At 44.1% G+C, this 27,245-nt stretch overlaps 1 protein-coding gene across 1 annotated transcript; it reads left to right on the top strand.

Moving 5' to 3' along the window:
* The first annotated feature begins 661 nt into the window (after positions 1-661).
* Positions 662-20,054, top strand: Trim27 (tripartite motif containing 27). Its single transcript, XM_075970124.1, has 8 exons — positions 662-1,081; positions 2,162-2,257; positions 4,071-4,301; positions 10,647-10,669; positions 12,944-13,059; positions 13,179-13,211; positions 14,432-14,458; positions 19,224-20,054. Exons 1-8 carry the CDS (start codon positions 662-664, stop codon positions 19,817-19,819), a joined length of 1,542 nt encoding a protein of 513 aa, XP_075826239.1. The 3' UTR covers positions 19,820-20,054.
* The last annotated feature ends 7,191 nt before the right edge of the window (positions 20,055-27,245 follow it).

The raw sequence follows: 27,245 nt of genomic DNA, 5'->3' as shown, positions 1-27,245 counted from the left end.
TGGGTGTGTTTCTTAGTGCTTCACACACAGGGAGGAGCTTATGCGGTCTCTCCGCCCGGCTTCCCGGGACTTCTACAAAGCCATCTTACTTTTAAAGGAGACGAGGCCTAGGCACTAAGAGGAAACCAACAAAAGACTACGGATCCACAGACGCCTGGAGTGTCCGGACCCCACGGCCAGGGCCACGCTGCGCACAGTACACTGGGCGGCCACCACTGACCCCTAAGCTGGGTACCGGGACTCCAGCTCCGGGGTCTCCAGGACAACGCCGAGGAAACCCGCCTGCTCGCCTAAAAGAGAGCGGCGCGCGAAGCCAGGCCCCGCCCCCGGCCCACCTCTTCCGTTTGGCCCGTGGAGTCTGCGCGGCCCGGGGATCCGTTCCGACACGGCCACGTTGCCCTGTGAGCCAGCCGGCGGCGCCGGGTCCCCGACGCCCCTCTGCTCGGCCCCCGGCCGGGCTCGGGAGTCCAGGCCTTCCCGCGCTCTCGGCGGGGTGCAGCGGTGCGGGGATTGGTCCGGCCGCCGGAGAGCTCGGCGCGTCTCCGCCATCCCGGCCTTGGAGGCCCCGCCCCGCTCCGGAGAGGAGAAGCCGAGCGAGCGCGCCGGGCTCAGCCAGAGCTCGGCTCCGGGCTCATGCCCTGCGGCCCAGCCTGCCCGCGACATGGCCTCCGGGAGCGTGGCCGAGTGCCTGCAGCAGGAGACCACCTGCCCCGTGTGTCTTCAGTACTTCGCGGAGCCCATGATGCTCGACTGTGGCCACAACATCTGTTGCGCCTGCCTGGCCCGCTGCTGGGGTGCGGCGGAGACGAACGTGTCGTGCCCGCAGTGCCGGGAGACCTTCCCGCAGCGCCACATGCGGCCCAACCGGCACCTGGCCAACGTGACCCAGCTGGTGAAGCAGCTGCGCACCGAGCGGCCGTCGGGGCCCGGCGGCGAGATGGGCGTGTGCGAGAAGCACCGCGAGCCGCTGAAGCTGTACTGCGAGCAGGACCAGATGCCCATCTGCGTGGTGTGCGACCGCTCGCGGGAGCACCGTGGCCACAGCGTGCTGCCCCTCGAAGAGGCGGTGGAGGGCTTTAAGGTAGGGCCGGGCCGGGCGGACAAAGGGGCGAAGCCGGGGGCTTCCCGGGGCCTGCCTCCGAGAAAATGGCGAGCCGGACGTGGGGCTCGGCGCCGTCATTTCCTCCCTGTCGGCTGCGGAACCTCCGCACTCAGACTCGGAAGGAGAACCTGTAGCTGGCGGGGCCAGAAGCGTCCCCACCCCAGGCTTTTCCTCCCAGCGCCCCCCTGTTAACTGCCTCAACGCGTGCGGGGCAGGGACGGCGCGAGGAGACCCTCCCTTTTGACAAAGGAGTTGCACATCAAGCCACGTCCACTTTGATAGGCTTTGGAGACCTCGAACTCCACCCGGCCCGGGATAGCAAACTAGACAGTCGCTGCTGGCCGGCGAATTCACGTCAAGCAATGCCTATCACTTAATCACCAGCTCTTCCCTGTAACCTGTTTTAGACGCTAATGGAAATGAACAGCTCTTTCCTGCTTGAGTAAATCATTTAGCCACTCTGAGACTCGGGAGAGGACAGTTATTATGAAGAGTAAGTGAACTCACAAGCCCTGAAGAGGCCTTTGTGGACTCTTGAATAAACACTGGCGTGGCTACACAGTAGTGCAAAAACGTTGCTTATAAAGGAGCTCTAAAGTGGCAAGGAGTCTATTTTGAGGACTGCAGGGATACAGACACCCCGAATTATATTTGTTTAAATGTGAGCTCATCCAAATGTCAGTTGTGTTTACGTAGCTGACACCTGTAACCGTTCATTCTCCGGTGAGGGGTTGTAGCATGGGAAAGTGATGTTTACTGATTCTGTGCCTGAGGAAAATAAGTCATTGTCTCTGTGCTCCTCCAAGGAACTTTGTGTTCCTCAGCTTTTGAGCCTCCTTACCCAGATGCCTCATAACTTAGGCAGAACTAGTAGGTGGCTCAGAGTTCAAATAACAAACCGCTCCAGCAGAGCTGTGCCGACCCCTACGCTTTGGGCTCTTCCCAGGAATGGCATTGTGGTCTGAGGACAGTCCATCTGGGCCTTGGCATCTGTAGTTTGGGTTCCTGTGTGATAAGCAGAGTAACGTCTTGAACTGACCAACTGTTTGCTTTCTTCAGGAACAAATCCAGAATCGGCTGGACCATCTAAGAAGAGTGAAGGATTTGAAGAAGAGACGGCGGGCGCAGGGGGAGCAGGCGAGAGCTGAGCTCTTGGTAAGGGTCCCATTCTCCAGCCTGCAGAACATTGCATCTGGATAGTAACCTTCTGAACTACTGTCTCTGATAGTCCTTGAGAAAACTCAGTGTAGGTCAGGGTACAGTGAAAAACTTCGAACAGAGGTGTCAGCTCTGGGAGGTTTGTCCAGAGAGAGACAGCCTCTAGGAATCCAGAATCTTGGGTTTGCCTCTTGGCTCTGGCGCTTGCCGGTTTAGATGGAGAAGGTGGTGCAGCCTCTCTCGGCCTTAATTTCTTTGTTAGAGAGGTCGGGTGAAGGCTGTGGTGCTGCTCTTTCTGCCCTTCAAATGGTAAATGGTTGGTTTGGGGCCGAGTCAAAGATCGAGTGGGAAGATGGGACAAGGTTGGTAAGTGTTTTATAGCGAGAAACAGACCTGTGCCGGCAAATTGTTCCTGCCAGGATGTGAGTCACACCCCTTTTGGAAACACTGATCTTTAAGGTTTCTTTTAGCTTTAATTTTGTACATCTAAGATTGTATTGTATGCTTTATGCCTTTGAAAGACTTACCCAACTGAGAAGAGGTATGAGCTTAGGAAAAGTGTCGGTAAGCTAAGGTGTGTGTGTGCATGCACACACAAGTGTGCTACAAAGATGCCCAGTGAGTGCCTAAGAAAATTGGTTTGGTTAGAGGTGTGATGGGGTGGGGGTTCTTGGGACAGCTGAGTTCAGGTCAAAAAAGGGCCAGTAGTATTGCTAGCTTTGTGGGTTTACACAAGCCAAATCACAACTAAACAGCTCAGTTACTGTGTCTCAAAATCAGCCATGTCTAATATATAAATGAGTGGGTGTGGCTGGATTCAAGGAAAATATTCCTTGCGTGTTCTCGAGTCATTTGCTGACCATTTGTTATTTATTTAGAAATAATTTAACTGTGTTGTTCAGGAATGTCTTAAACTCTGAATATTCTTTGCTTGGTTTCCCCAGATGCTGGGATTACAGGTATGCCCTGCCACACTTGTAATCCCTTAGGTAGAACGCTTGCTTTTTTGAGATGAGGTCTTCCATAACCCAAGCTGATCTTGAATTCATTAATTAAAGTCCCAATCTTCCCGTCCCTGCCTTCCGAGTGCTAGGAATCCAGGAATGCACTGGCACACCTGCCTCTACAGCTTCTTGGCAGTCGAGGAATTGGGTAGAGAAGAAAAGATAGACAAACTGTAATAGCCACATTGTGTAGGACAGCTTCAATGCCAAACCCATAAGCACTCCCCCATATCATAAAGGATCACATAAAGGGACCAAGTAAGCAAGTCTAGGAAAGTGTGCGTGATCATTCCGGATCACCTCCACAGGGTACACAGCTAACCCTGCCACTTCTGTATGGCTGTGTTTCGTGACTCTACCAGGCAGGGTATGATCTGATCTTGTCCTTCAGTGCTCATGGACTCTAGGCATATAGAACCAACCATGTCTTCTCTCCTCTTTAAATGCCTGTGCCATTTGCTCAGCCTAAAAAGCCTATCTAACTCATGCTTACATGGCATTCTACAAGATCCTGTGTGAACATGGATTTTGGGGAGACTGTTGAACTTTTCCCATTGTCTTTACCCATCATGACGGTGTCTCGTGAACCTTACTATCACTTGACTGAGTCTTTTACGGTAGGGACTATTTCTTAATTACCATTGGAGTAATTCAGTTCATGGTGTATAAAGACTAGAGAGAGGGAGGGAGGGAATGAGGGAGAGAGAGAAGCTGTTATAGTATGAAATGAGGTCTCAGGGTTAAGTCATTGGGAAGATTTACAAGAGTTCTAGAAGTGACTCACTACCATTGCATGTCATGTACAGAGCCTGACCCAGATGGAGAGGGAAAAAATCGTTTGGGAGTTTGAGCAGCTGTATCACTCCTTGAAGGAGCACGAGTATCGCCTGTTAGCTCGCCTCGAGGAGCTAGACTTAGCCATCTACAACAGCATCAATGGTGCCATCACTCAGTTCTCCTGCAACATCTCTCACCTCAGTGGCCTGATTGCCCAACTGGAAGAGAAGCAGCAGCAGCCCACCAGGGAACTCTTACAGGTAAGCAGGAAAGCCCTGCAGGGCAGCTTTACCATTGCCAGGCAGTGTTCATGATGCCCTTTGTCCTTTGTAACTGCTTAAGTGTTGGGTATTTTGGAAGGAAAACTGTATACTAGAAGTTGTTTTTTTAGTTTTTTGGGTTTTTTTTTTTTCTTTGTGTTTTGTTTTTTCAAGATAGGGTTTCTCTGTAGCTTTGGAGCCTTTCCTGGAACTAGCTCTTGTAGACCAGGCTGGCCTCGAACTCATAGAGATCTGCCTGCCTCTGTCCCGAGTGCTGGGATTAAAGGCGTGTGCCACCATGGCCCAGCTAGAAGTTGTAACTGACATAACTCAGTCAGTTCTTCAGTTGCAGTGCATCATGGAAAGGGCAAAAGAAAAACATAGTCATTGGGCCCCTCCTGCAGTATCTGATTGTGGGCCCATCCCTTGACTCTGTTGGGGCTTCATTGATGGATCTCATTTGCTCAGGATCAATTATAATAAAGAATTTGAATCACATCTCTTTCAAGGCCCTTTCATTATCCTGAAATTTTAAAATATATGTGTATATTACCACAGCCAGAGGACATGGGGTAGAGAACAGGTGCAGTTCACCTGAACATTGCTGTAGTTTGCCTGTGCTCGTGTAGCTGAGAAGAGCCAGTGGACTCCCAGGACAAGACCACAGTAGATGATCCACTGCCTGCCTTCCTGTCTTATCTCCCATTGATACAGGCACTATGGTGGGCACTGGAATTAAGTGATAGGTAAATAAACTTTCCTTAATTATGTTTTAGTTTGACGTTCAGACAGTAAGTTGTTATGTGTAAATGGTTATCACATATGTTAATAAGTGCCTGAAGAAGGATGCTTAAAAGAAATCCCACACTAGCTCAAAATTGAGAAATAGACATTTATTTAGGGGTAGACTCACAAATCAAAATCCTCTGCTGAAACGGAGATCAGAAACCAAATCCCGCAGCTGGAAAAGAGAGACTGGACCCAGGCTCTACATCAGCATATATAGTATAAGAGGCCACGTCCCAGTGGGCTGGTAACCACTGGCTGTAAGACTTCCTACAGCAAGTGCCTTTTAAAACATGTCATAGGATAGTACAATAGTGAGCAAATTATGGCCTGCCTTTTGTTTCTGTTGGTGCTTGGAACTAAGTAGGTTTTTTTATTTTAAGATGTTTGGGAAAGGTGAAACTGTCTGAAATTGAGGTTCAGTGTCTATCAGTTTCCATAGCCATGCTCGTTCATACACATAAAATTCATCCCTGCTTCCCAGTACGTCAGTAGGACTGAGTATTTATGTAGATACTGAAACATAAACTGTTTACCATCTAACGCTTCAGGGAAAAGTTTCCTAACCTGTTTTAGCACAAGAAGGGCAGACAGCTTAAGCCTTGATGAAGGTCATTGTTTTATTGCGAGAGAGAGAAGGGGGAGTTTGAAAAGAGGGCTGTTGGCCTGTGAGGCAGAATGACCAGGATGGTGGGAGTAGATGACAGTCTGGATGTAGCTGATGCCCAGCAATAGCAGAGCTCTTAAAATGACTGATGACTTCACGTAGGATTGTCACAGAAATAATTTTGAGCAGGAACCATGTCAGAGTTGAAAAGTGACCAGGTTAGGTGAGTAGAAACTGTCAGTAGAGACTGTTTGAAGGATGATGATGGAGAAGATTCCTAGAGACAAGGAGACTAATATGCCTTTATCTGGAGGGACTACTTGAAGAAACTAAACATTTAAAAGTGGGGGGAGGGTGTCTATGGTAGAGATCAGGTGGACTCCAAACTGATGGGACATGAGAAGTCTATGCTACTAAAAGGGTTGGGGGGTAGAGTAGCACATTAGCTCGCAGAAGGTCCTTGGTTGTTTGGGAAGAAACTGTTGCAATGTCTGGGCAAGCCTCTGCTCTCTGAGGCACGGTAGGATTGTAGCTTAGTGACAATTTGATGATGACTGATGATAGATATGAACATGTGATGGTGGGGGCATGTATGTGCCATGATACACATGTGACAGTCAGAGGACAGCTACCTGGGTTCCGTCCTCTCCTTCTACCTTTATGTGGGTTCTAGAGATTGAACTCAGGTCGTCAGGCTTGCAAGGTAGGTGCTCTTACCCACTGGCCCCCAGTGACAATTCATTTATTGGACTATTCTGCTCTTTGTGGGTGATGTTGGCTGCCTTGCTTTCTTGGGTCTTCACTGCTCTCATGTAAGCACTGAGAAACAATTGGGCCTGTTTGGACAGGATTTTCTTTTTTTTTTTTTTTTTTTTTTGGCTTGGAAAACATAAATCTCAATGACATTTCAAAATGTCATTTCTGTAGCACAAATATAGCATTTTAAAATAGTGAATTCAATTTTCAGCTTACTGTTTAGATCAGAGCACTTTCATTACCTCCCAAAAGAAACCCCATTCCATTAAGCAGTCCCTTTCATTCCTTTCTACCTCTAGTCCCTGTATCTGGGCTTTTAACATTTTGGGTGTTCAGTTCAGTAAAATCATATAGTATGTGGACTTTTTAATTCTGGCTTCTTTTACTCAGCATAAATTTTTCAGTATTCATCCTCATTGTGGAATGGATTAATATTTTATTTTTATAGCTTAATGATATTTCATTGTGAGTATAATCTACTCATCAGAGATTCACCTACCTCTGCTTCCCGAGTGCTGGTATTAAAGACGTGTGCCTGGCATATATATATATATATACATATATATATATATATATTATGTTCATTAGTGTTTTGCCTGCTTGTATGTCTGTTTGAGGGTGTCAGATCTCCTGGAACTGGAGTTACAGACAGATGTGTGCTGGGAATTGAACCTGGTTGTTCTGGAAGAATAGCCAGTGCTCTTAACCACTGAGCCATCTCTCTAGGCCCTTATCCTATTCTTTTTTAGACAAGGTTTCACAGTGTATCCCCGACTGTCCTCGAATTTACAGAGATATGGAATTATATGTGTGCACCCACATCCAGCATGTTTTGGGGAATCATAATGGCCTTTTGTTTTAGTTTGCTTATTTGAGACAAAGTTTTGCTGTGTTGCCTAAGCTGGCCTCAAACTCGAATGTTCCTGCTTTGACCTCCAAAATGCTATGATTTCTTGGTGAGATGGCTCAGAGGGTAAAGGCATTTGTTGCCAAACCTGAGGACCGGGGTTCTATCCCTGGTACCCAACATGCTGGAAGGAGGGAACCAACTCTTGCAAGTCGTTCTCCGATCTACACACTTGTACTGTCTTAGGCCTGCATTCCTACCCACCTCCAACAAGCAAATAAATAAAAATAGTTAAGAAAAAAGGTGCATATTACCAAAATGCTATGATTTCATTCCAACATGGCTACACTCAGCATATGAAAATATTTTTTACTATATGAATCATGAAATTGGAGATGGATAATGGGAGTGTCAAAGGGTGTGTGTTCATGGATCCAGTAAGGAAGAAAAGTCTGACAGCTATCCAGAACTGTCTAGAGTTTAAGCCTTTGGAATAGCAAACGTCAGGGGTCAGGGGACAAAAGGCAGAATGTACACTCTCTACTTCTGTTCATTGTTTGGTTTTGTGAGATGGGTCTCATATAACCCAGGCTGACCTCACATTTACCTTCTACCTCGTTTCCCAAGTGCTACAGTTGCATGTTGTTTAAAAGTTTATTGGCAATTTTAACCAGCTGAATTAGACAAGAGACCACATAGTTGGGGTGGGGAACTGGTGTAGTTCATACCTGTCTTCCCAACACTGAGTCAGAAGAAGAGCTATGAGTTCAAGGCTGAGCTAGGCTACAGAGGGACTCTGTTATTTGGGAAGTAAAAGTAGGAGGATCAGGAATTTGAATCTTCTTGGGCCACATGAGACCCTATCTGAGGGAGAAAGAAGGGTGAAGGAATATTCTATAGGAAAATGGGCAGAAGTCACAAAAAGACAAGCTGTGGAAGCATAAGATTGGCCCGTGAATGTAAGCAAACATACCGGCACCATTAGAGGAGTAATGCCAACTAAAACGACACTCAGGTGCCCTTATCAGTTAGAATAGCAAGTGTTTGGGATGTTGTTAGACCCAAGTATTAAAATATATAGCAAGATGGTTTACCTCAACATTGTGTGTAAGTCTTGGAAATAGACTAAGTTCCAAACTTAAAACATTGATTTAGTCAGCTAAACACATGCCCAGCAGAATATCATGCAACTTAAAAAAAAAAAAAAAGGTAACTGAGGAGCCTGAAGTAGTAGTGCATACCTAGGCCAAGGTAGAAGATTTAATGCAATATTGAAGCCAGCCTGGTCGGTATGAACAGTTTCAGGTCAGCCAGGGCTGGCTACATAGTCAGGTCCTGTTTTAAGAGGGGTTGAGGACAGGACAGGGATGGTACCTGTAAGCTGATATGGGTGAAGAAATCAAAATGTAAAGTAAGTGTGGGGGCTGGGGAGACAGCTCAGTGGTTAAGAGTGTTTCCTCCTTTTCTAGGAGACCCGAGTTCAGCTCCTAACACTAACATCAGGTGACTCACAGCTGCCTATAACTCCAGCTTCAAGGGATCCAGTTAGTTCTTCGAGGCTCTTTGCGCGCTCACACAGACACACACACACACACACACACTATTTTTTTGTTGTTGTTGTTTTGTTCTGTTTTCCGAGACAGGGTTTCTCTGTGGCTTTGGAGCCTGTCCTGGAACTAGCTCTGTAGACCAGGCTGGCCTCAAACTCACAGAGATCCCCCTGCCTCTGCCTCCCAAGTGCTGGGGCTAAAGGTGTGCGCCACCATCGCCCAGCTCACACACAGATCTTAATAGTAGAGTGCCGGACTTTGTGGGTAAGAACGAGAGATTGGAGATTACATGTATGAGCTAGTTTCACAAAGAAAACAAAATCATGGAGAATGGGGAAATAAGATAGGAGTCAGGAGGAGTGACAAGGACTTGAGAATAAATTATTAGATTTTTGTTTTTAAACCAAAATAAATAAAAGCAGCAATGGGTTACAGCCCATTGAATAAAATAATCTATAATTTCTAGAGGTAGGTGGATCTTCAAGTTTCAGACCAGTCACGGTTATATAATGAGGTGCTGTCTTAAAAAGGGGGTGGAATGGAGCTGAAGAGATGTCCTGGCTGCTCTTCCTGAGGACTCAGGTTTGACTCCCAGCTCCCACATGGCAGCTCATAGCCAGCGATAAATCTGAGATTACGTGCCCTCATCTGGTCTCTCTCTGTAGGAATCACACTTACATGTAAGCAAAACTAGCCTATACAAGAAATAGCAAAATTTTTAAAAAGTAGAAAAATCCATACTATTGAGGGAGAGATTCTTCGAGCTCTGTGTTTAAGTCATATGGAAGGGATTTTAAAGTTAGAAATAACTTTTTGCAGCTATCAAGTCAAAAATTTAGACAAGAATTATTGGGAGGTGTGACTTATTATGCAAGGCCTTGAGTTTAATTCCTAGCTTTGGGGTTTCTTTTAAAAACAAAAAATAACTTGTCAGTGGATGTTAAACCTTATGGAGGATGTTCAATAAGAACTGAAAGTATCACAAATGCATTACTTCCTAATGGGAAAATAGTAAGTGGTCCCAGTCTGTATCACTGTTTGCTCTGTTGGGACTCCATGTTGCAGTAACCAGTGCATGTTCTGTGTAACCTAGGGTAGGACTGACTGCCATGACTGTGAGGAATCTTAAGTCAGTTAATTAGAGTATGGACTGTGATTGAGATTAATGTTTAATGATTGAGATTAAGATTCCCAACTTTATTATTTGGGTTTTGGAGGCAGAATTTTTCTGTGAAGCCCTGATTGTCTTGGAACTCACTATATAGACCATGCAGTCCCCAAACTCCGCTTGCCTCTCTCTCCCAAGTACTGGGATTGAAGGTGTGCACCATGATTGCCCAGCTTCCCAAACTTTATGACACCTGAAGTTGCAGGAAGATGCAGTTCTGGAAAAGATAAATGGTAAACAACAGCTTTACAAAGTACTGAAGATGCTTATGCCATTATATGCACTGTGTGTAAGAGATACAGAAAAGGAACGAAGGATAGTAAAAGAGGAAAGAAACAGGAGTTCATCGTATGCATGGCTGTTCTGTTTATTTATGGTTATTTCAGGTTTTTTTTTTTTAAAGCAACTGCACATTTAGGCAGCTAAGGACCAAGAGTAAGATGCCTGAGTTAGTGAATCCTTGCTTCTTCCTCTTCCTGATTTCTAGGTCTTTGAGGTTAAATTATATCCCAGTTAACCTTGTCTATAGTGTCTCTGAGAAAGTGGGCACATAGCTGGTTTCCAGTGAACATCTGGAAGAAAACTCAAGGAGTGCAGTGTCTCATGATTTTCCTTTTCTTTTCTCTTGCAGGACATTGGAGACACACTGAGCAGGTACACTTTTCTGTCCTTGTGTTGTAAACCAAGACTGGGCTCACATCTATAAATCCGAATTGGAGACTATCACCTTAGAAGAAGCTTATTGAGTTGCTGTCTCACTGAAGAGTCTTATTGCCCAGAGAACTTTAGAACTTGGCTGAGTCCAATGGCTCACACCTTTAATCACAACACTTTCTAAGCATAGGCAGACAGATCTTTGTGAGTTCTGTGAGTTCAAGGCCAGCATGGTCAACATAGTGAGTTCCAGGACAACCAGAGCTACATAGTGAGACTCTGTCTTAATTAATTTAAAAAACCACTTTGGAACTTTTGGCAAATTGATGTTGAAGTGAAAGAGTCACTTGAGGGATATTGTGGTTTAAGTGTGAGGATCCTTCCAGACCTTGAAAAGAGCACATTAATGACTCTTGGGTCTGCAAATTTCAGAGTTTTTTCCATTTCCCTATCTCATTCTTTATAAAGGGAAATAAGGCCTCTAAGGAAGATGTGACTGGCTTGGAGTTATTTAATTAGTAAGCGCTCACATGGATTCTGGCTCTGGTCGTTTGTCTCCTGTGAAAAGTGAGTGTAGCTCAGTGGTGTGACGTGTGTTTGCCATAAACAAGCCTACGGTTTGATCGCTCGCACTAGAAAGGAAGGGAAGAGAGGAGGGAAAGACCAGACCAAAAGAAAGGGAGAATTTGGAACAGGCAAGAAGACAGGACAAGGCCAGATGATGGTGGCACATGCCTTTAATCCCAACACTTGTGAGTTTGAGGCCAGGCCTGATCTACAGATCTAGTTCTGGGATGGGCTCCAGAGCTACACAAAGAAACCCTGTCTCAAAAAAATAAATAAATAAATAAATAAATAAATAAATAAATAAATAAATAAAAAAAGGAAGACAAGACAGTTGTAACTGTAGGTGTTTAGGCTTTGGAAGGATGAGGTTTTCTGTGGGAGAACTACAGGATGAGAGTGACTTTGACTTTGGCAAAGCTGAATTGTGATTAAAATCCTTCAAAGGAAAATACAGTTTGATGGGCTGGCTAGGAGATGTGTATAGATGACTGGTCCCCAGAGCTGCTGAGATGAAGAGGAATTGGACGTTGTAACATTCACAGTTGGGTGGTCAGTTAAGTAAAGCTATGTCTGCCAGATTTGGGTTTGGTTTGGTTTGGTTTTGAGATAAATTCTTCTATAATGGGCTGGGCTGGTGTTCCTGCTTCAGTTTCTTACACTGGAATTATAGGCAGTAATTGGGCTGCAATGCCCAATTTTGTGTTTTCTTTGTGTGGAGTTTTTGTGGGTTTGGTTTGGTTCTTCCCTGTTCTGCAGTACCAGAAACTGAACCCCGGCCGTCAGCACTCGATATGCCCCACTCTATCTTCTGGTTTCTGATGCAGGGCTGGGATGGCAAGCCATCAACCTTGCATGACAGTCACTGTCTCAGACCCTAGAAATCGGTAAAGATTAGTTTTGGGGTCCACAGAAATATAGTTTAGCAATTAAGAGCTCTTGCTGACTCTTCCAGAGACTGAAGTTTGTCTCTTACTTCAGATCCAAAGGCATTCGGATATGTGACATCACACAGACACACATAAATAACATACCTTTTTTTATTTTTTTTTTCAATTTGGTTTTTCGAGGCAGGTTTTCTCTATAGCCCTGGCTGTTCTGTAACTCACTCATTTGACCAGGCTGGCCTCGAACTTAGTTCCACCTGCCTCTGCTTCCCCAGTGCTGGGGATAAAGGTGTTAGAAGGCTTTTTTGTTTGTTTGTTTGTTTGTTTGTTTTGGTTTTTCGGGACAGGGTTTCTCTGTGGCTTTGGAGCCTGTCCTGGAACTAGCTCTGTAGACCAGGCTGGTCTCGAACTCACAGAGATCCGCCTGCCTCTGCCTCCTGAGTGCTGGGATTAAAGACATGCGCCACCATTGCCCGGCAGGTGTTAGAAGTTTTAAGACAAGATCTCACTTTGTAGCTCTGAAGCAAGCAGTGATCCTCATGTTCCTGCCTCCCGAGGACTGGAATTGCAGGGAGGAGCAGTGTCCCCACTGAGGACTTCCTGTTCATAAAACCATGAGCTGGTGCTTTGGGAGAGATGAAAATGAGCAAGGTTATCTCTCACTTTCACTTCTAAAGGTGATTTAGAAGGAAGTTGTGGAAACTTGTGGTAGCCAGTTTTAAAGACTGCCTGGCCACTAGTGTTAGACAGGTTAGTCAAGCCCTAGCCTAGGCCTCAGATGGTTGGAGATGGTAATCACATGCGGTTTGTTGTTTTATTTTAGGGCTGAAAGAATCAGGATCCCTGAGCCCTGGATCACACCTCCAGATCTACAAGAGAAAATCCATATTTTTGCCCAAAAATGTCTGTTCTTGACAGAAAGTCTGAAGCAGTTCACAGGTAATATGAGGAGAGGAAGTGGGTTAGTATTCTGATGTCTGTATGCTGTGATCATCTATCTGCGGATGCATTTTCCAGTCAGAGTAATACAAACTGAATCTCTTCTCTTTTATCCTTAGAAAAAATGCAGTCAGATATGGAGAAAATCCAAGGTAAATTTGCCTATTTTCTGGACTCTTGATGTTCTAAGTTTCTTGGGGAGCAGCTGAGCGTATTGAGAGCTCAGGAGGGTCAGCAGAATGGCTCAGTAAGTGCTGTGCCTTGTTGTGCAGACCTGCTGACCTGTGTTTGAGACGTGGTAAGGTGAGAACCGACATGTGCAGTGTGATATGTGACCCCTCACACACACACTTACATCATGCACAGACTTTCCTGTTTACATTATTATTGTTGTTTGAGTTTGGGTTTTGTTGAGACAGTCTTAATATATAGCCCAGTCTAGCCTTAACTCAACCAGGCTGCTGCCTCAGCTTCAATTCTGAGATTGAAAATGTGCCATAGCTGCCCTCCACAACGACATTTAGTTCAGTGGATAGTGCAGAAGTGGCTTTCCTCAGTCTGATTCTTGTTTGTTTCTCTTCCTCTTCCTTTGCCACTTCAAAGACTCTTGTGTGAAATCCCCCATAAATTAACGATGGGTGTCATTTGAGCCACTCGGCCTCCGCAGCAGACGACTTTTACAAATTAAGAGTTGTAAATATGTATGTCGTGCATTTGAACTTTTAGCTTTTGCAGAGTCAAGTCGTGCTATGGAAGGTGGATTCTTGATTGTGACTCAGTCTGATACTATGTTCTACCAAGATCACATATGTTATCTCTATGCCAGGGTTTTCAAGCTCTCTAGCCCTAAAAATCCTTCCATGAGCAAAGTATAATAGCCATGCTTATAAGCCTGATACTTGGGCAGCTGATCAGGGACAACTGTCATGAATTCAAAACCATCCTTGGCCAAATAGTGAGTTTCAGGTCAGCCTGGGTTACATAGTAAGACTGTCTTTTAAAAAATAAAATAAAAAATAGAAGAGCCAGGCATGTCTTTAATCCCTGCACTTGGAGGCAGAGGCAGGTGGATCTCTGAATTTTACGCCATCTTGGTCTACAAAGCAAGTTCCAGGACAGCCAGAGCTGTTACACAGAGAAACCCTGTCTTAAAAAAATGAAAAAGAAAGAGAAAGAAAAAATTACTGGGTAAATAAACAGATAATGGAGTTCTAACAGTGAACTTAGAAATAAATCAGTGCCCCATTGACGTAAGGGTTCTGGAATGCCAATAGATTCCACTGCTTTATGATTTTTAACCAAATTAAATTCACTTAACGTGCTTCCTAGAAAGACACAGAGGTTCAGTAACTTTTCTTTCTTGTTCTTTCAGAATTGAGAGAGGCTCAGTTATACTCAGGTACGTGCTAGAAGACGAACAATGTTGAAGAAAGGGGTAAAAGCCCTATAAATCTAACCACTATTAGAAGTGGTTCGAGGCTGCCTGAGTTTGGATCCTTTGGTTGCATATATGCAAAATAACATACAGCCAGAAGCCTCTGGTTGTTTCTATGTGCTTTCTATAGACACATGGTTCCCCAGAAGCAGAAAATCCCCTCTAGTATGCACCTTCCCACCAGTATCTGGGGCAGTGTACTATTTGTTTGCCCCAACAGAAATGATTTAATCAGCTTTTTTTTTTTTTCCCCTGTGTTGTTGAGTCTGGGGTTCTTTTCAATGGTATGCTCTGGGCAAAAATTTGACAAACCCTAGACATCCATCTTTAAGTTATGATTCAGAGACTGAGTCAGTCTGATTCCAGGAAACCCAAATCTGAGGTATGTTTACTTACTTCAGCCTTTAGTTATTAGGTCTTCCTTAATTGGGACAAAGGCTGTTATCAATATTTATTTATTTAAACATTTTAAGTGTTTGGAATACAAGTATATATGTGTACCACATACCTGTCTGCTGCTCACAAAGGCCAAAAAATGGGGTTAGATTTCCCTAATCTAGAGTCACAGGCGATTGTGAGCCTCCATGTAGGTGCTGGGAACAAAGCCCAGGTCTTAGGCAAAGGCAGCAGTGGCTCTCAGCTGCTGAGCCATCTCTCTTGCCTTTGATATTTGGTTCTTTTAATATTGGCTGAGTATGTCACACGTAAGATGCTTTAGAAAGCAGTACTATGCCCTTGGAATTTACAGTCTGGTTGGAAGTATACCCATGGCACAAGAAAGACAAGTTGGGGCTGGTTATATAGCTCATCAGCAGGGTGAGTAGACTTTGTGTATGGGTAGGATCCTTTGTTAGATCTATAGCACTAAAAGAAAGTGGGTGAGAGTAGGTGACTTTTGTGCACAGATAGTTGAAAACAAGGATCATCTCACCTGTTACCTATCATGAAATTTTTTAATGTTTATTCATTCTTTGAGAATTTTATTCAATATTTTGATATTGTTTTTCCCCTGCTCCATCTCCTCCCACATACTCTTTTACATCCCTACCCATCCTACTACATGTTCTTTCTCTTAAAACTAACAAACAACAACAAAGAAAAAACAACAGCAGCAAAAACCATGTGTTCCAATTTGTGTTGGCTGATAACTGCGCATGGAGCCACCCTGGAATGTGGTTGATATACCCAGTATCACTCTGTTGAAGAAAACTGATTTTCCCTTTCCAAGCAGCTGTCTTTTGTGAATAGCTTCTCTTCTAGGGGTGACACTTTGGGCCCACGTTCCCTCTTCCATGCTATGATTTTGTCTGGTTTGAGCTTGTGCAGGACTTTGTACATGCTATCACATTGTGTGTGTGTTCATATGTGCATCTGCCCTGTTGAAATCATCTACCACTTCCAGCTTGTAAAATCTTTCCACCCCCTCTTCTGCATAGTAAACTCCTAAGCCTTGAGAGGAGGAGTGTTATACAGACATCCCATTTAAGACTAAGCATTCCAAATTACACTGTGTTAATTACAGTTCTAATGCAAAAAGAAACTCCTCGATAAGGGTTAAACAATGCACTTATCTATGCATATAGCATATGTTATTAGTAGTCACTCTATTGGACTGTTTATTTAGCAGAATAACTGTTCCCTAGGACCTCTGACCTATATAGCCTCAGATTCTTAATCTTACTGACATCGTCAAGTATGGGTTCCATCTTGTGTAGCAGGCCAAAAATATAAAGTGGTTGGTTACTCTCATAACGTGTGTGCTACCGTTGAACTAGTGGACGTGTCTTCCAGGCAGTTCACAGGACTCTGAGTTGAGTGAGATTGATGATGACTTTTCTCCTCCAGTAGCAGGTATAGCTCCTTTAAACTAGCAGGTTGGGTGAAGCTTCCACGTTGAGTGTCAACTCAGTTTCTTCCTGTTCTGTGATAGAACTATGTGGTGTCTTCAGCAACAGGGACTTACATCAAATAGTTGAGCATAGCCAATAGTGTTGGCAATGGCCTGTAATGTGAAGGGATGGGTAGTGTCTGAGACACCATTGGGCAACAACTCAAACAATTATGTACCCCATTCATGGTCCTGGGAGGAGGTCATTTGGTAGTTTCTCTTGTTTAGTTGGAATATTGTCCCCAGAATCCCACTATATGGTAACTTCATTTAAATTAATTTTGTGTGTGTGTGTGTGTGTGTGTGTGTGTGTGTGTGTGTGTGTGTGTGTGTATTAGGAAGCTTCTAGAGTATTAGGATTCCATGTGACTTTCCTAACGACTTTAATGCTGTCTTTTCCCCATATAACCCTTTGTACCCTTCACTCCCATCACCTATGCCATTTAATCCTCCTAATTTCCCTCTTATCTTTTTGTTTTGTTTTCATTGTTTTTGGGGGTGGGAGGAGGGGCAGGGTTTCTTTCTGTGTGTAGCCCTTACTGTCCTGTAACTCACTCACTCTGTAGACCTAGCTGGCCTTAAACTCAGAGACCCGCCAGTCTCTACCTCCCAAATGTTGGGATTAAAGGCTTGCACTACCACCACCCAGCTAAAAACAATTTATTAATGCTATAGTAATGGGATTATTCCCTTGATTTCTTTCTAAGGATGCTTGTTGTTTGTACATAGAAAGACTACTTATTTTTTTGTGTGTTAATTTTATATCGTGCTACATTGCTGACGTGTTTATGAGCTGTAGAAGTTTCCTGATATACTCTTCAGGGTCTTTTATGCTTAAAACATTATGTCTTCTTCAGATAAGAATATGATGAATTCTTCCTTTTTTATTTGTATCCCCTTGACCTCCTTTGGTTGTTCTAGTCCTCTAGCTAAGACATCAAGTACTATACTGAATAGGTATGGAGAAAGGAGATGTCTGTCCTGGCAAAGTAAAGGTTGTACTCCATCGGTACTGGGTTCTGGTTAATCACAGCTGTTTCTTCAGCTCCACCTGACCAGACATCACTCATTCCTAACACAAAAATACCACACAGACGACCACAGGAAAGTCCGCTTCTTCCGGCAGCTTCACAAGCCAGGCCTCCATCATTTGCATTTCTCTGAACACTCTTGCTTTCCCAGTGCAAACAGAAGAGCCTACTGTGCTGTGAATACCCAAAGGCTTTTCCAGCCTCAAGTTCAAATGCAGTCACAGTCCTCCAAGAACACATGGTCAGACTGTATAGCAATTTCCCGCTTCTGTTACTAATTTCTGTAGTTGGGATGAAACAACCATGACCATAAATAACTTGCAGAAGAAGGGGTTTATTTCTTTTGCACTTTGTCCATCACTGAGGACAGTCAGGGCAGAAATTGATGTAGAGGCCATGAAGGAAAGCTGCTTACTGACTAGACATGGCTTGTTCAGTCTGTGTGTCCCCCCCTCCCCCCGAGCTGAAGAATAAACCCAGGGCCTTGTGCTTGCTAGGCAAACACTCTACCACTGAGCCCAGTCTGCTTTCTTAAACACCCCATATCCAACTACCCAGGGGTGTCGCGAATTATCCACAATGTTCAATTAAAAGTTGAGGAGTAATGGAGTAATGAGTTCAAGACAAACCAGGCCGCCAGGTGAGGTGGTGCACACCTTTAATCACAGCACTTGGGAGGCAGAGACAGGTGAACCTCTGAGTTCAAGGCCAGTCTCATCTACAGAGTGAGTTCCAGGGAAGCCAGTACTATGTAGAGAGATCTTGTCTTAAAAAAAAAAAAATTCTATGCAGAGGCCAGATATGATATTGTGTATGCTTGTAACTCCAGCAGTTGGGAAGCTGAAGCAGGAAGAATCAGGATCTTAAGGTTATGTTTTGCCACATTGTTTGAGGCTAAGGTATCTGATTCTACATAGATTGTCTCAAAGGGGGAAGGGGGAAACATGAACAGAGAGTAGATATGCAAGACAATCTCAGAAATGAAAGAATGGTTTGAAAGATGGCAAGTTGGGCAGATTCAGTTCTTTAACAAAAATTCTGAACTCTAAAATGTCTGTAAACTAAAATTTTGTTGTATGTTATTCAGTAAATTAATTAAAATAGCAACTCCTGGCTCTGGAGATATTACTCAGGTTAAAAACACTCACTGGCAGCTCTTTCAGAGGTCCTGCGTTCAATTCCCAGCAACAACATGGTGGCTCACAACCATCTTTGATGAGATCTGGTGCCGTCTTCTTGTGTGGACATACATATAGGCAGAATGCTGTGTATATAATAAATAAATAATGTTTTTAAAAAAATCTAGCAACTTTTTGTGACCAGGAGCCTCTATCTGTTCTAATGTGACTATGTATATTTTTCCATCACTTCTATTGATGCCAGAATTTTCAAATTCAGGACTTAGACATATGTACAGAAATCTCAGATGCAGTCAGTGGGGACTGAGCCGTAGATGTGAGAGAAGAGTGGGAGTAAAATTGTATTGGTTTCATTGTTAGCCACAGAGAGGGTAATTAGCTAATGTAATGATAAATTTTTAGGTTTTGGTACCGGGTCTTGTATAGCACTGGCTATGTGACCTAGGCTGGTCTGAAACTCGTGAAGATACTCCTGCCTCTGTCTCCTTAGTGTGCCACCATGCCTGGGTCCAACAGTAATTTTTGAACTATGCAGCTTACAATGTGTTTGATCATAAAATAAGTACAGCCTCTAGTGGGCATCTCTGCTGTGTTCCAGGGAAGTAGGTGAAATGCCAGGTGGGCTCGAGTGTCTCCAACCTTCAGCTAACCACCCCTCTTTGTTTCTACAGTGGATGTGACTCTGGACCCAGACACAGCCTACCCCAGCCTGATCCTTTCTGATAATCTTCGTCAAGTGCGGTACAGTTACCTCCAGCAGGATCTACCAGACAATCCTGAGCGGTTCAATCTGTTTCCCTGTGTCTTGGGCTCTCCATGTTTCATCGCTGGGAGACATTACTGGGAGGTAGAGGTGGGAGATAAAGCCAAGTGGACCATAGGTGTCTGTGAAGACTCGGTGTGCAGAAAAGGTGGGGTGACCTCAGCGCCCCAGAATGGATTCTGGGCAGTGTCATTGTGGTATGGGAAAGAATACTGGGCTCTTACCTCCCCGATGACTGCCCTCCCCCTTCGGACCCCTCTTCAGCGGGTAGGGATTTTCTTGGACTATGATGCTGGTGAGGTCTCCTTCTACAATGTGACAGAGAGATGTCATACCTTTACTTTCTCTCATGCTACCTTCTGTGGGCCAGTCCGGCCCTACTTCAGCCTCAGTTACTCGGGAGGGAAGAGCGCAGCTCCTTTGATCATCTGCCCTATGAGTGGGATTGATGGGTTTTCTGGTCATGTGGGGAATCACGGTCATTCCATGGAGACCTCCCCTTGAGGAAGTGGACTGAGACCACAAGTGCTGTTGGCTGTAATCCTACACCAGGCACACAGGATCTTGTCGACTTGTCAATTCCTGTCCATCAAAGCCAGGTGTCCTTACCATTTCCCATGCCCTTACAGAGAGAGACAGTGTGTTCATGGTCTCTACTACACTTTCCCTTCCCTTGCAGATTGTGAGATGTAATGAGAAGTATTGCTGTTTCCCAGAATAAAAACCAGATTCCTCCTCCTGTGTTTTACACTTTTGTTGGTTTTTACACATGACTGAATAGATGAAGACTATGGATAGGATTTAGAGAATTGCTTTTCTCAGTGATGGGCTTTGATGTAGAAGTGTAAGCCAAATAAACCCGCTTCTCCCCGAGGTGCTTTTGGTCCGCGTCTATCACAGCAGCGGAGAAGCTGAGAGAAATTGTTACGAGGCTGGTGAAAATGCTGTGATAGTCCCGGCCTTCTTTTGGGAAGGACTGTGGAAGTGTTTCGAACTTTGGTTTGGAAAAGCCATTGAATATTAAAAGTATAATGGGCTGCGGGGTCTCAGAAAATAAGAGTGTTGAGAGAAACGCAGATGATAGAGATCCAACTTGTGAAGCTGCAGAGAAGCAAAGACTATTGGGGTCATTTGTGTGATATGCTTGAATTAAGAATGTGTGGTTTTCCAGTCTGGTCTACAAAGCGAGTTCCAGGACACCCAGCTGATACTGTTACACAGAGAAACCCTATCTTAAAAAAACCACAAAAAGAATGTGTGATTTCTGGACAGCTGGGGCTGAAGAATTGGCTGTGAGCAAGAGGCCAGCACCACTGATGTGAAACCTTTGCTTTATTGGGACAGTCGATACTGGTCAACGGGTGAAGATCAGCTGATTAACAACAGGCTAGCCCTGTTGAGCCAAAATCTTCTGGGAAGTATTTCCTCCAGGTCTGCACAGAGAGACTGTGGTCCAGAGGAGGCCAATCCTGCATCTCAAGCTAGTAGCAAAACTTGGTAATGTGTAAACATCTCCCATGTGGTACTTGGTTTGACTACATGAACATGGCGAGAAGCTGAGATTTGGCATCCTGTAGTAGCCACACAGTCCCTGAAGAGAGGTGTGGCCAGTTGCAGTGGAGAGCCCGGCATACTGGCGATGATGGGACGATAGGATGGCCAGCTGGTCCACCAGCAGGTGTGGGCCTGTCAGATGAGTTTGTGCTGCATAAGGTGGAACCCGAGAGGCGAAGCTATGTAAGCCCTTTGGAGCCCAGAAGATCATGAGTCCCAAATGTTGGACGGTTATTTAACTATTCAAATTGGGTTTAATTTGGTTTGTTTGTGACTATGCCCTGGTTCTGCTCTCTTGAAGTGTATGTAACTTGTATTTTGATTTTACAGGAATCCACTTAATGAGATTTTGGACAATTTAAAGAGATTTTGGAGTTTAAAAGTGTTTGAATTTTTTAAATCCTATAGAACTTGAACATATTTTTATTGCTGTTTGTCTGGGTGTATGAGTGAGTGTATGTGTTCATGAGTGCAAGTGACAAAAGAAGCCAGCTAAAATCTGGAAAGAAGGAACCACAACTGGGAAAATACCCCCAGCAGACTGGTCTGGAGACCAGTCTGATGGGGCGTTTTCTTGATTAATGATTGATATGGGGAAGGACCAGCTGACTGAGCAGGTCCATGCCTAGTCAGGTGGTCCTGGGCTGTTTAAAGAAGCAATCCAATAAGCACTGGTCCTCTGGTTCTCCAGTTCCTACCTCCAGGTTCCAGCCCTGAGCTCCTGCCTTGACATCACTCAGTGATGGACTGTAATGTGGAAGTGTAAGCCAAATAAACCCTTTCCTGCCCAAGATGCTGTTGGTCAATGTTTTATCATAGCAGTAGAGAATAAGACAGTTTTTGGACCGTGTCTCCCTTCTCAGAACCCAGGATGGAACCACAGACTGAATGACTCCCTTTCTCCTAACTTTATTTTCGTGAAACAGTAATTCTACCCTGATTTCCAGTTATTTTACTAACCCCATTATTCCAGTTTATGTTTTGGTTATAATTACTTTACACTACTGGTGATAAATGACCCCACCTGTGTAGTGACATAAAGTTTTAACTAGTGTCTCTGTCTCAGTGATTTTCCAATGGCACTGTTTGCTCATTCCCTGCTATTGAAAGGCTTGTTTTTGTGCTAGGCATGTGCAGATCACCTAAGAATGTCCGTGGAGTGTTTGTGAGCTGGTGACTATCATGCTCCATTTCTAGAAGGCAGAGGCAGAACTCTGGGACTTCACTGCATCCCTTTGGAGTGGGGGTACAATGTGTTTCCTGGTGTGTGCCATTAGAGGCAACTGCATCCAGTCTTTGGAGTCAGAGGCTAAGGCCACTTTGTACAATCCCTGCCATGGTTCTTAGTGCTGCTTCCCTTTGGGTACCTGCCCTACTGTGTTTACCACTCTACAATTTCATTCAGAGCACCAGACAGTTTATACTCTGAGGATTAAGAAGACTCACCTGAGTAAAATGTACATCACAAGGACAAACCACATGTGGCAAAAACATTTTCTGCAGCATCATATAAACAACGATATCCAGTTGTATTGAATAAACTCTTACCCACCACACCTGGGAGGAGTATGAAACCACATTCCAAGAACGGGTCGGTGTTTTTGAAGAAACAGAGGTCATGAGACTTGTTTTCTCGGAATTTTCTCACAAGCACTCAGAATTCCCCTTGCACAGCTCCTTTCCTGACACTACTGTTTAAAAATGAAGTGAATGTGTACGTTTACATTGCTGTTCTTTGGAGGTATTTGGGTGAAACACGTTTTCCAATATGGGTTCATAATCCCCTCCTACTGTGTAGCTTCCTTCCGAATAGTTTATAGAGCTAGTTTCTCAGTGTCCTGTTTCTGTTTCTAATGATGAGAAGATAAAGTGTATATCCATGGCCTGTAGCCCTTGTGTTGTCTGATCCTTGGGAGAATGTTTTCAGGCCTGTGTGTGTTCATCTGGTTATTACTATTGTGGGGTTTTGTTTTTGAGGCAGAATCTCTTTGAACCCATACCGGGCTCACTTGGTATGCCCTTCCTGCCTTGAACCTTTGGGTGCTAGATTATAGGACAGGAGCCATATGCCCACCTTTTTCTTGTTTGGGTGGTTTTTTATTGGCTAAGAAACAATGCAGCCCTAAGTGAAACAGATTGGAGGGCTACAGACATTATTCCCAGCACTAAATACCCAGTCCAAGCTTGTGCGTGATGTCACCATGTGCTGCAGAGGATGAGACTGTTGTAATAGGAGCGGCGGGGCTGCGTCCCCGGCACCCCGGCCGCCTGACTAGCTTATGCCCCGAAATAACAACCACAAACTGTATTCATTTAAACACTGCTTGGCCCATTTCTATCTAGCTTCTAGGCTAATTCTCACATATTAATTTAGCCCATTTCTAATCATCTGTGTAGCACTGGTCTTACCGGGAAGATTCTAGCCTATGTCCATCCTGGATCGGAGCTTCATCACCTGTGTCTGCCTGGGAGAGGGGAGCATGGCGTCTCTGCTCCAGAGAGCAGAGCTGTCGAGTCTGAGCTCACTTCCTCTTCCTCCCAGCATTCTGTTCTGTTTACTATGTTTTAAACTATGAGCCCAAGCAGTTTCTTTATTACTTAACCAATGACCTTCCTCCATCATGAGACTGAGAAAAAAGTCTCAGGAATTTGTATTTTAGCTGCTTCTGCACATGGTCCCAGAATACCAGATTGTTAGGTTGTATACACATTATACACACTTACTCCTGGTCTAACATTGGGCTTCTGTGGCCGAAGACCATTAGATGTGTCCTGATGAATGAAAAATGCCCCAACTCTATATTCATTTTTTTAGATTTTTTTTAATTAATTCTTTTTTTTTATTGAGAAAATGAGAAAAAAAACAAGTTTCCACCTCCTCCCCGCCTCCCATTTCCCTCCCCCTTTTTTTTAGATTTTAAGGAAAATAGTACAACCAACCAGCGACCAAGGTGCTTCCACAAGGTAGAATTAGCTTCTACTGATACGTAAATGCTTAGAATGATATGCATGTATTTGACGACACTGCTTCACTTTTTTGCACAGTAGCTTAGTACTCTTCACAACTTAATGATGTGTATACAATTGCCCTCGTGTTGCAAATAAACAAGCAGAAAGGATCAATGATTTATCTAAGGTGTGCAGCTAGGAAGCAGCAGAGCCAGGATCTAAAAGTGAGATTTGATGTGGCCACCACATACATCAACTTCTGCCGCCCAGTGTGTGTGTGTGTGTGTGTGTGTGTGTGTGTGTATACTGTTCTCTACATGTGAAGTATTGTGCAGAATGGGAACTTGGAAGTGCTGATTTGCTGGTTTGGAATACCTGCCTTAGCACTGTTCACTACAGAAGATCTGCAATCGAAAAATGGGTGGAATCTAACTCAAAATTACATGCCCTTTCACTTAGTCTTTAGAGAGAAAGAAAAACCCAGAGAGGACATTTCATACCTATCCAAGGACGTGTGCCACCACGCCCAGTAATGGGGCAGTCTCCAGGCAGACAGGATCTCACACAAGGTTTCTTACTGCTTACGGTAGTTGCAGCTTCTCACTGTACTTTTACTAGAAGCAAAACTGGAGCAGCAAAGTAGCCTTGTACTTAATAAAGTTCCCAAGGTGAGTAAAAGCATGGATAGAGGTGAACTTGGGCCAGCATGATGGTTCAGAGGAAAGACATTGACTGAGCAAGCCTAGCAACCTGAATGTGATCCCTGACACTCAGAGTTCCACAGAGTTGTCTCTGACCTCCACACATCCACCATAGGCATGCATGCCCACCTATATACTCATGTAGAGTTGACAATACTGAATTCAACATTTGTTTAGGTAGGGCTAGCTAGCAAGATGACTCGGTAGGTAACTTTCTGCTGCCAAGCGACAAACTGGGTTTGTAGAAGGAAAGAACTGAAGTCCTCTGACCTCTATATGTACTATGGGTGGGTGGGTGTGAGAGAGAGAGGGAGAGTGTGTGTGTGAACATTTGCACAAATCATTTTATAAAAAGGGAATTTTGAGGGGCTGGAGAGATGGCTCAGAGGTTAAGAGCATTGCCTGCTCTTCCAAAGGTCCTGAGTTCAATTCCCAGCAACCACATGGTGGCTCACAACCATCTGTATGGCCTTCAGGCATACAGACAGAATATTGTATACATAATAAATATAAAAAAAGGGAATTTTGAATGTTAAAGGTAGAAAGAATTTAATGCTGAGTGAAAATATCAGTCTTAAGTTTATGAACAAAAAGATTGTCATTACTTAAATGTGTGAGAAGATGAGCAAGAGGAGGCAGCAAGGGTGATGTTATTGGTCTTTTTTTTGTGGTGGTGAGTTCATGAGTATTTATGATTTTAACTTTTAAAGAAAAAATCCTGCTATTTTGAATGGGATTAAATGGCCCTCAGACTGGGCTGGAGAGACGGTGCAACAGTTAAGAGCACTTGTTCTCACAGAGGGCCCTGGTTTGCTTCTCCATATTCCAGTCCTGTTGAATCTGATGCCTTTCTCACCAGGCACGGATGGAGTGCACATACATACTTGCAGGCAAAACCCTCAAATACATAATTTTAAAAAAAAAATCTAAGTGAACCGGAAGCTAATTGTGAATGTATTCACCTTCAGAATGGTAAGTAGCCTCTTCGTTCACTGAGTCAGAATATGAGCTCTAATGGCAGACATGAGGGTCAGTCCGTTTTTTTGGGCACCTGGTCCTTGGGGCATCTAGTTAATTATATATTAGGGTTTAGAAGCCTTTCATTCTTTTATTGCCGCAGGAAATTGTCCACACATGCCTTCGGCCACTTCTTTTTCTTCCTGGTACATCACCTTGAAGAGGAAAGGAGGCCTAGAGTATAAAGGGAAACTAAACATGGCCCTTACCTTCCACCAATACATTTAGAAAACAGAGGATATGCATAATTTCCAACAATTTAAAGGCACTATGAAATTAAGGACAAATAGCTGTCAGATGGGTAATGGTAATTTGTTACTACCGTTTATCTCAAGTCCACACCAATAGAAAAATTACTTCCTTCACCATTCCCCCTCTCCAGTATGAATCTTAAATGGTTCCTAGTGTGCCGAAGATGGTGTTGTCTCTTGTTCCATGAAAGACAATGAGTCTGACTCAAATCCATAGTTAGCCAGTTTTGAGTGCTGCAGCTGGACCTGACTCCTAGGAAAATACAGGATAACTTTCTGTCCTTGAAAAAACTGAAGTCAATCAAGGACCAGGGATAATAAAGTGAGCACAACTAAAGAATTAGGGATAAATGAAACATCATTGACTGTAGGTCGCCTTTGTGTCACAGTAACCAGGACACAGAAATGCTAGGTCTACACTTCTGTATGCCCTTCCTGTGCTCCACCTTCCTGAACTCTGTCAAACCCAAAACCATAGTCATGCAAGACAAGACCACCACCACTGAGCTCATGCATAGGTCCTTGTGCTCTGAGCCCATGAGACTGGTGACCCGTAGCTAAGTCCAACTGTAAAATGTCGTGATTAAATTACTAAATCCTTGTCCCTTATTTAACCCCAAACTTCCTCCTTTATGAGATCTCTGTGAAAAATAATGAGAAGTACACAAAGTGGTGGGACTATTATTGAGGCACAGACTCTCCTAAGTTGTTACATTATCTTCGATTTTAAGGGATATGCACACATTGACAGTGTTGCCCTGCTTTACTTGACAGTTTCTGTGATTAAAAAAAAAATGTACCCGGACAAAAGTTGTAGTAATAGGGAGCTGCGGCGGGGCTGTGTTCCCAGCACCCCGGCCGCCTGCTCGGCTAGCTTATGCCCCAAAATAATTACACGGACACTATATTCTTTTAAACACTGCTTGGCCCTCTAGCTCTAGCCCTTACTGGCTAATTCTGATATACCGATCAACCCATCTCTAATAATCTGTGAGCACCGGTCTTACCGGGAAGATTCTAGCATAAGTCCATCCTGGGTCGGAGCTAGGACATGGTGTCTCTCTGAGGCGTCTGCTCCGGAGAGGAGAGCTGTGGAGTCTGACCTCACTTCCTCTTCCTCCCAGCGTTTTGTTCTGTTTACTCCTCCCACCTATCTCCTAACCAATGAGAGCCAAGCAGTTTCTTTTTATTTAACCAATGACCTTCCTCCATCATTTCCCCTTTTTCGGTTTAAACAACAACAAAAAAGGCTTTAACTTTAACATAGCAAAATTACATATAACGAAACAGTTATCAAGTAAAAGTTACAATAATCTTTATCATAACTAAGGAAAACTATAACTATCACTAACTATTCTTAACTCCATCAAAGACTCCAGAAAGATACAATACTACCTAAGCAAATAAGAAAAAAGCAACTTTTAAAACTCTAGAAATGACAGAGACATTTCGCTGCCT

The sequence above is a fragment of the Microtus pennsylvanicus genome, chromosome 4, assembly GCF_037038515.1.
Source record: "Microtus pennsylvanicus isolate mMicPen1 chromosome 4, mMicPen1.hap1, whole genome shotgun sequence".
NCBI lineage: Eukaryota > Metazoa > Chordata > Mammalia > Rodentia > Cricetidae > Microtus > Microtus pennsylvanicus.
Note: the sequence above shows the minus strand (reverse complement) of the source record. Positions and strands in the feature narration are given on the sequence as shown.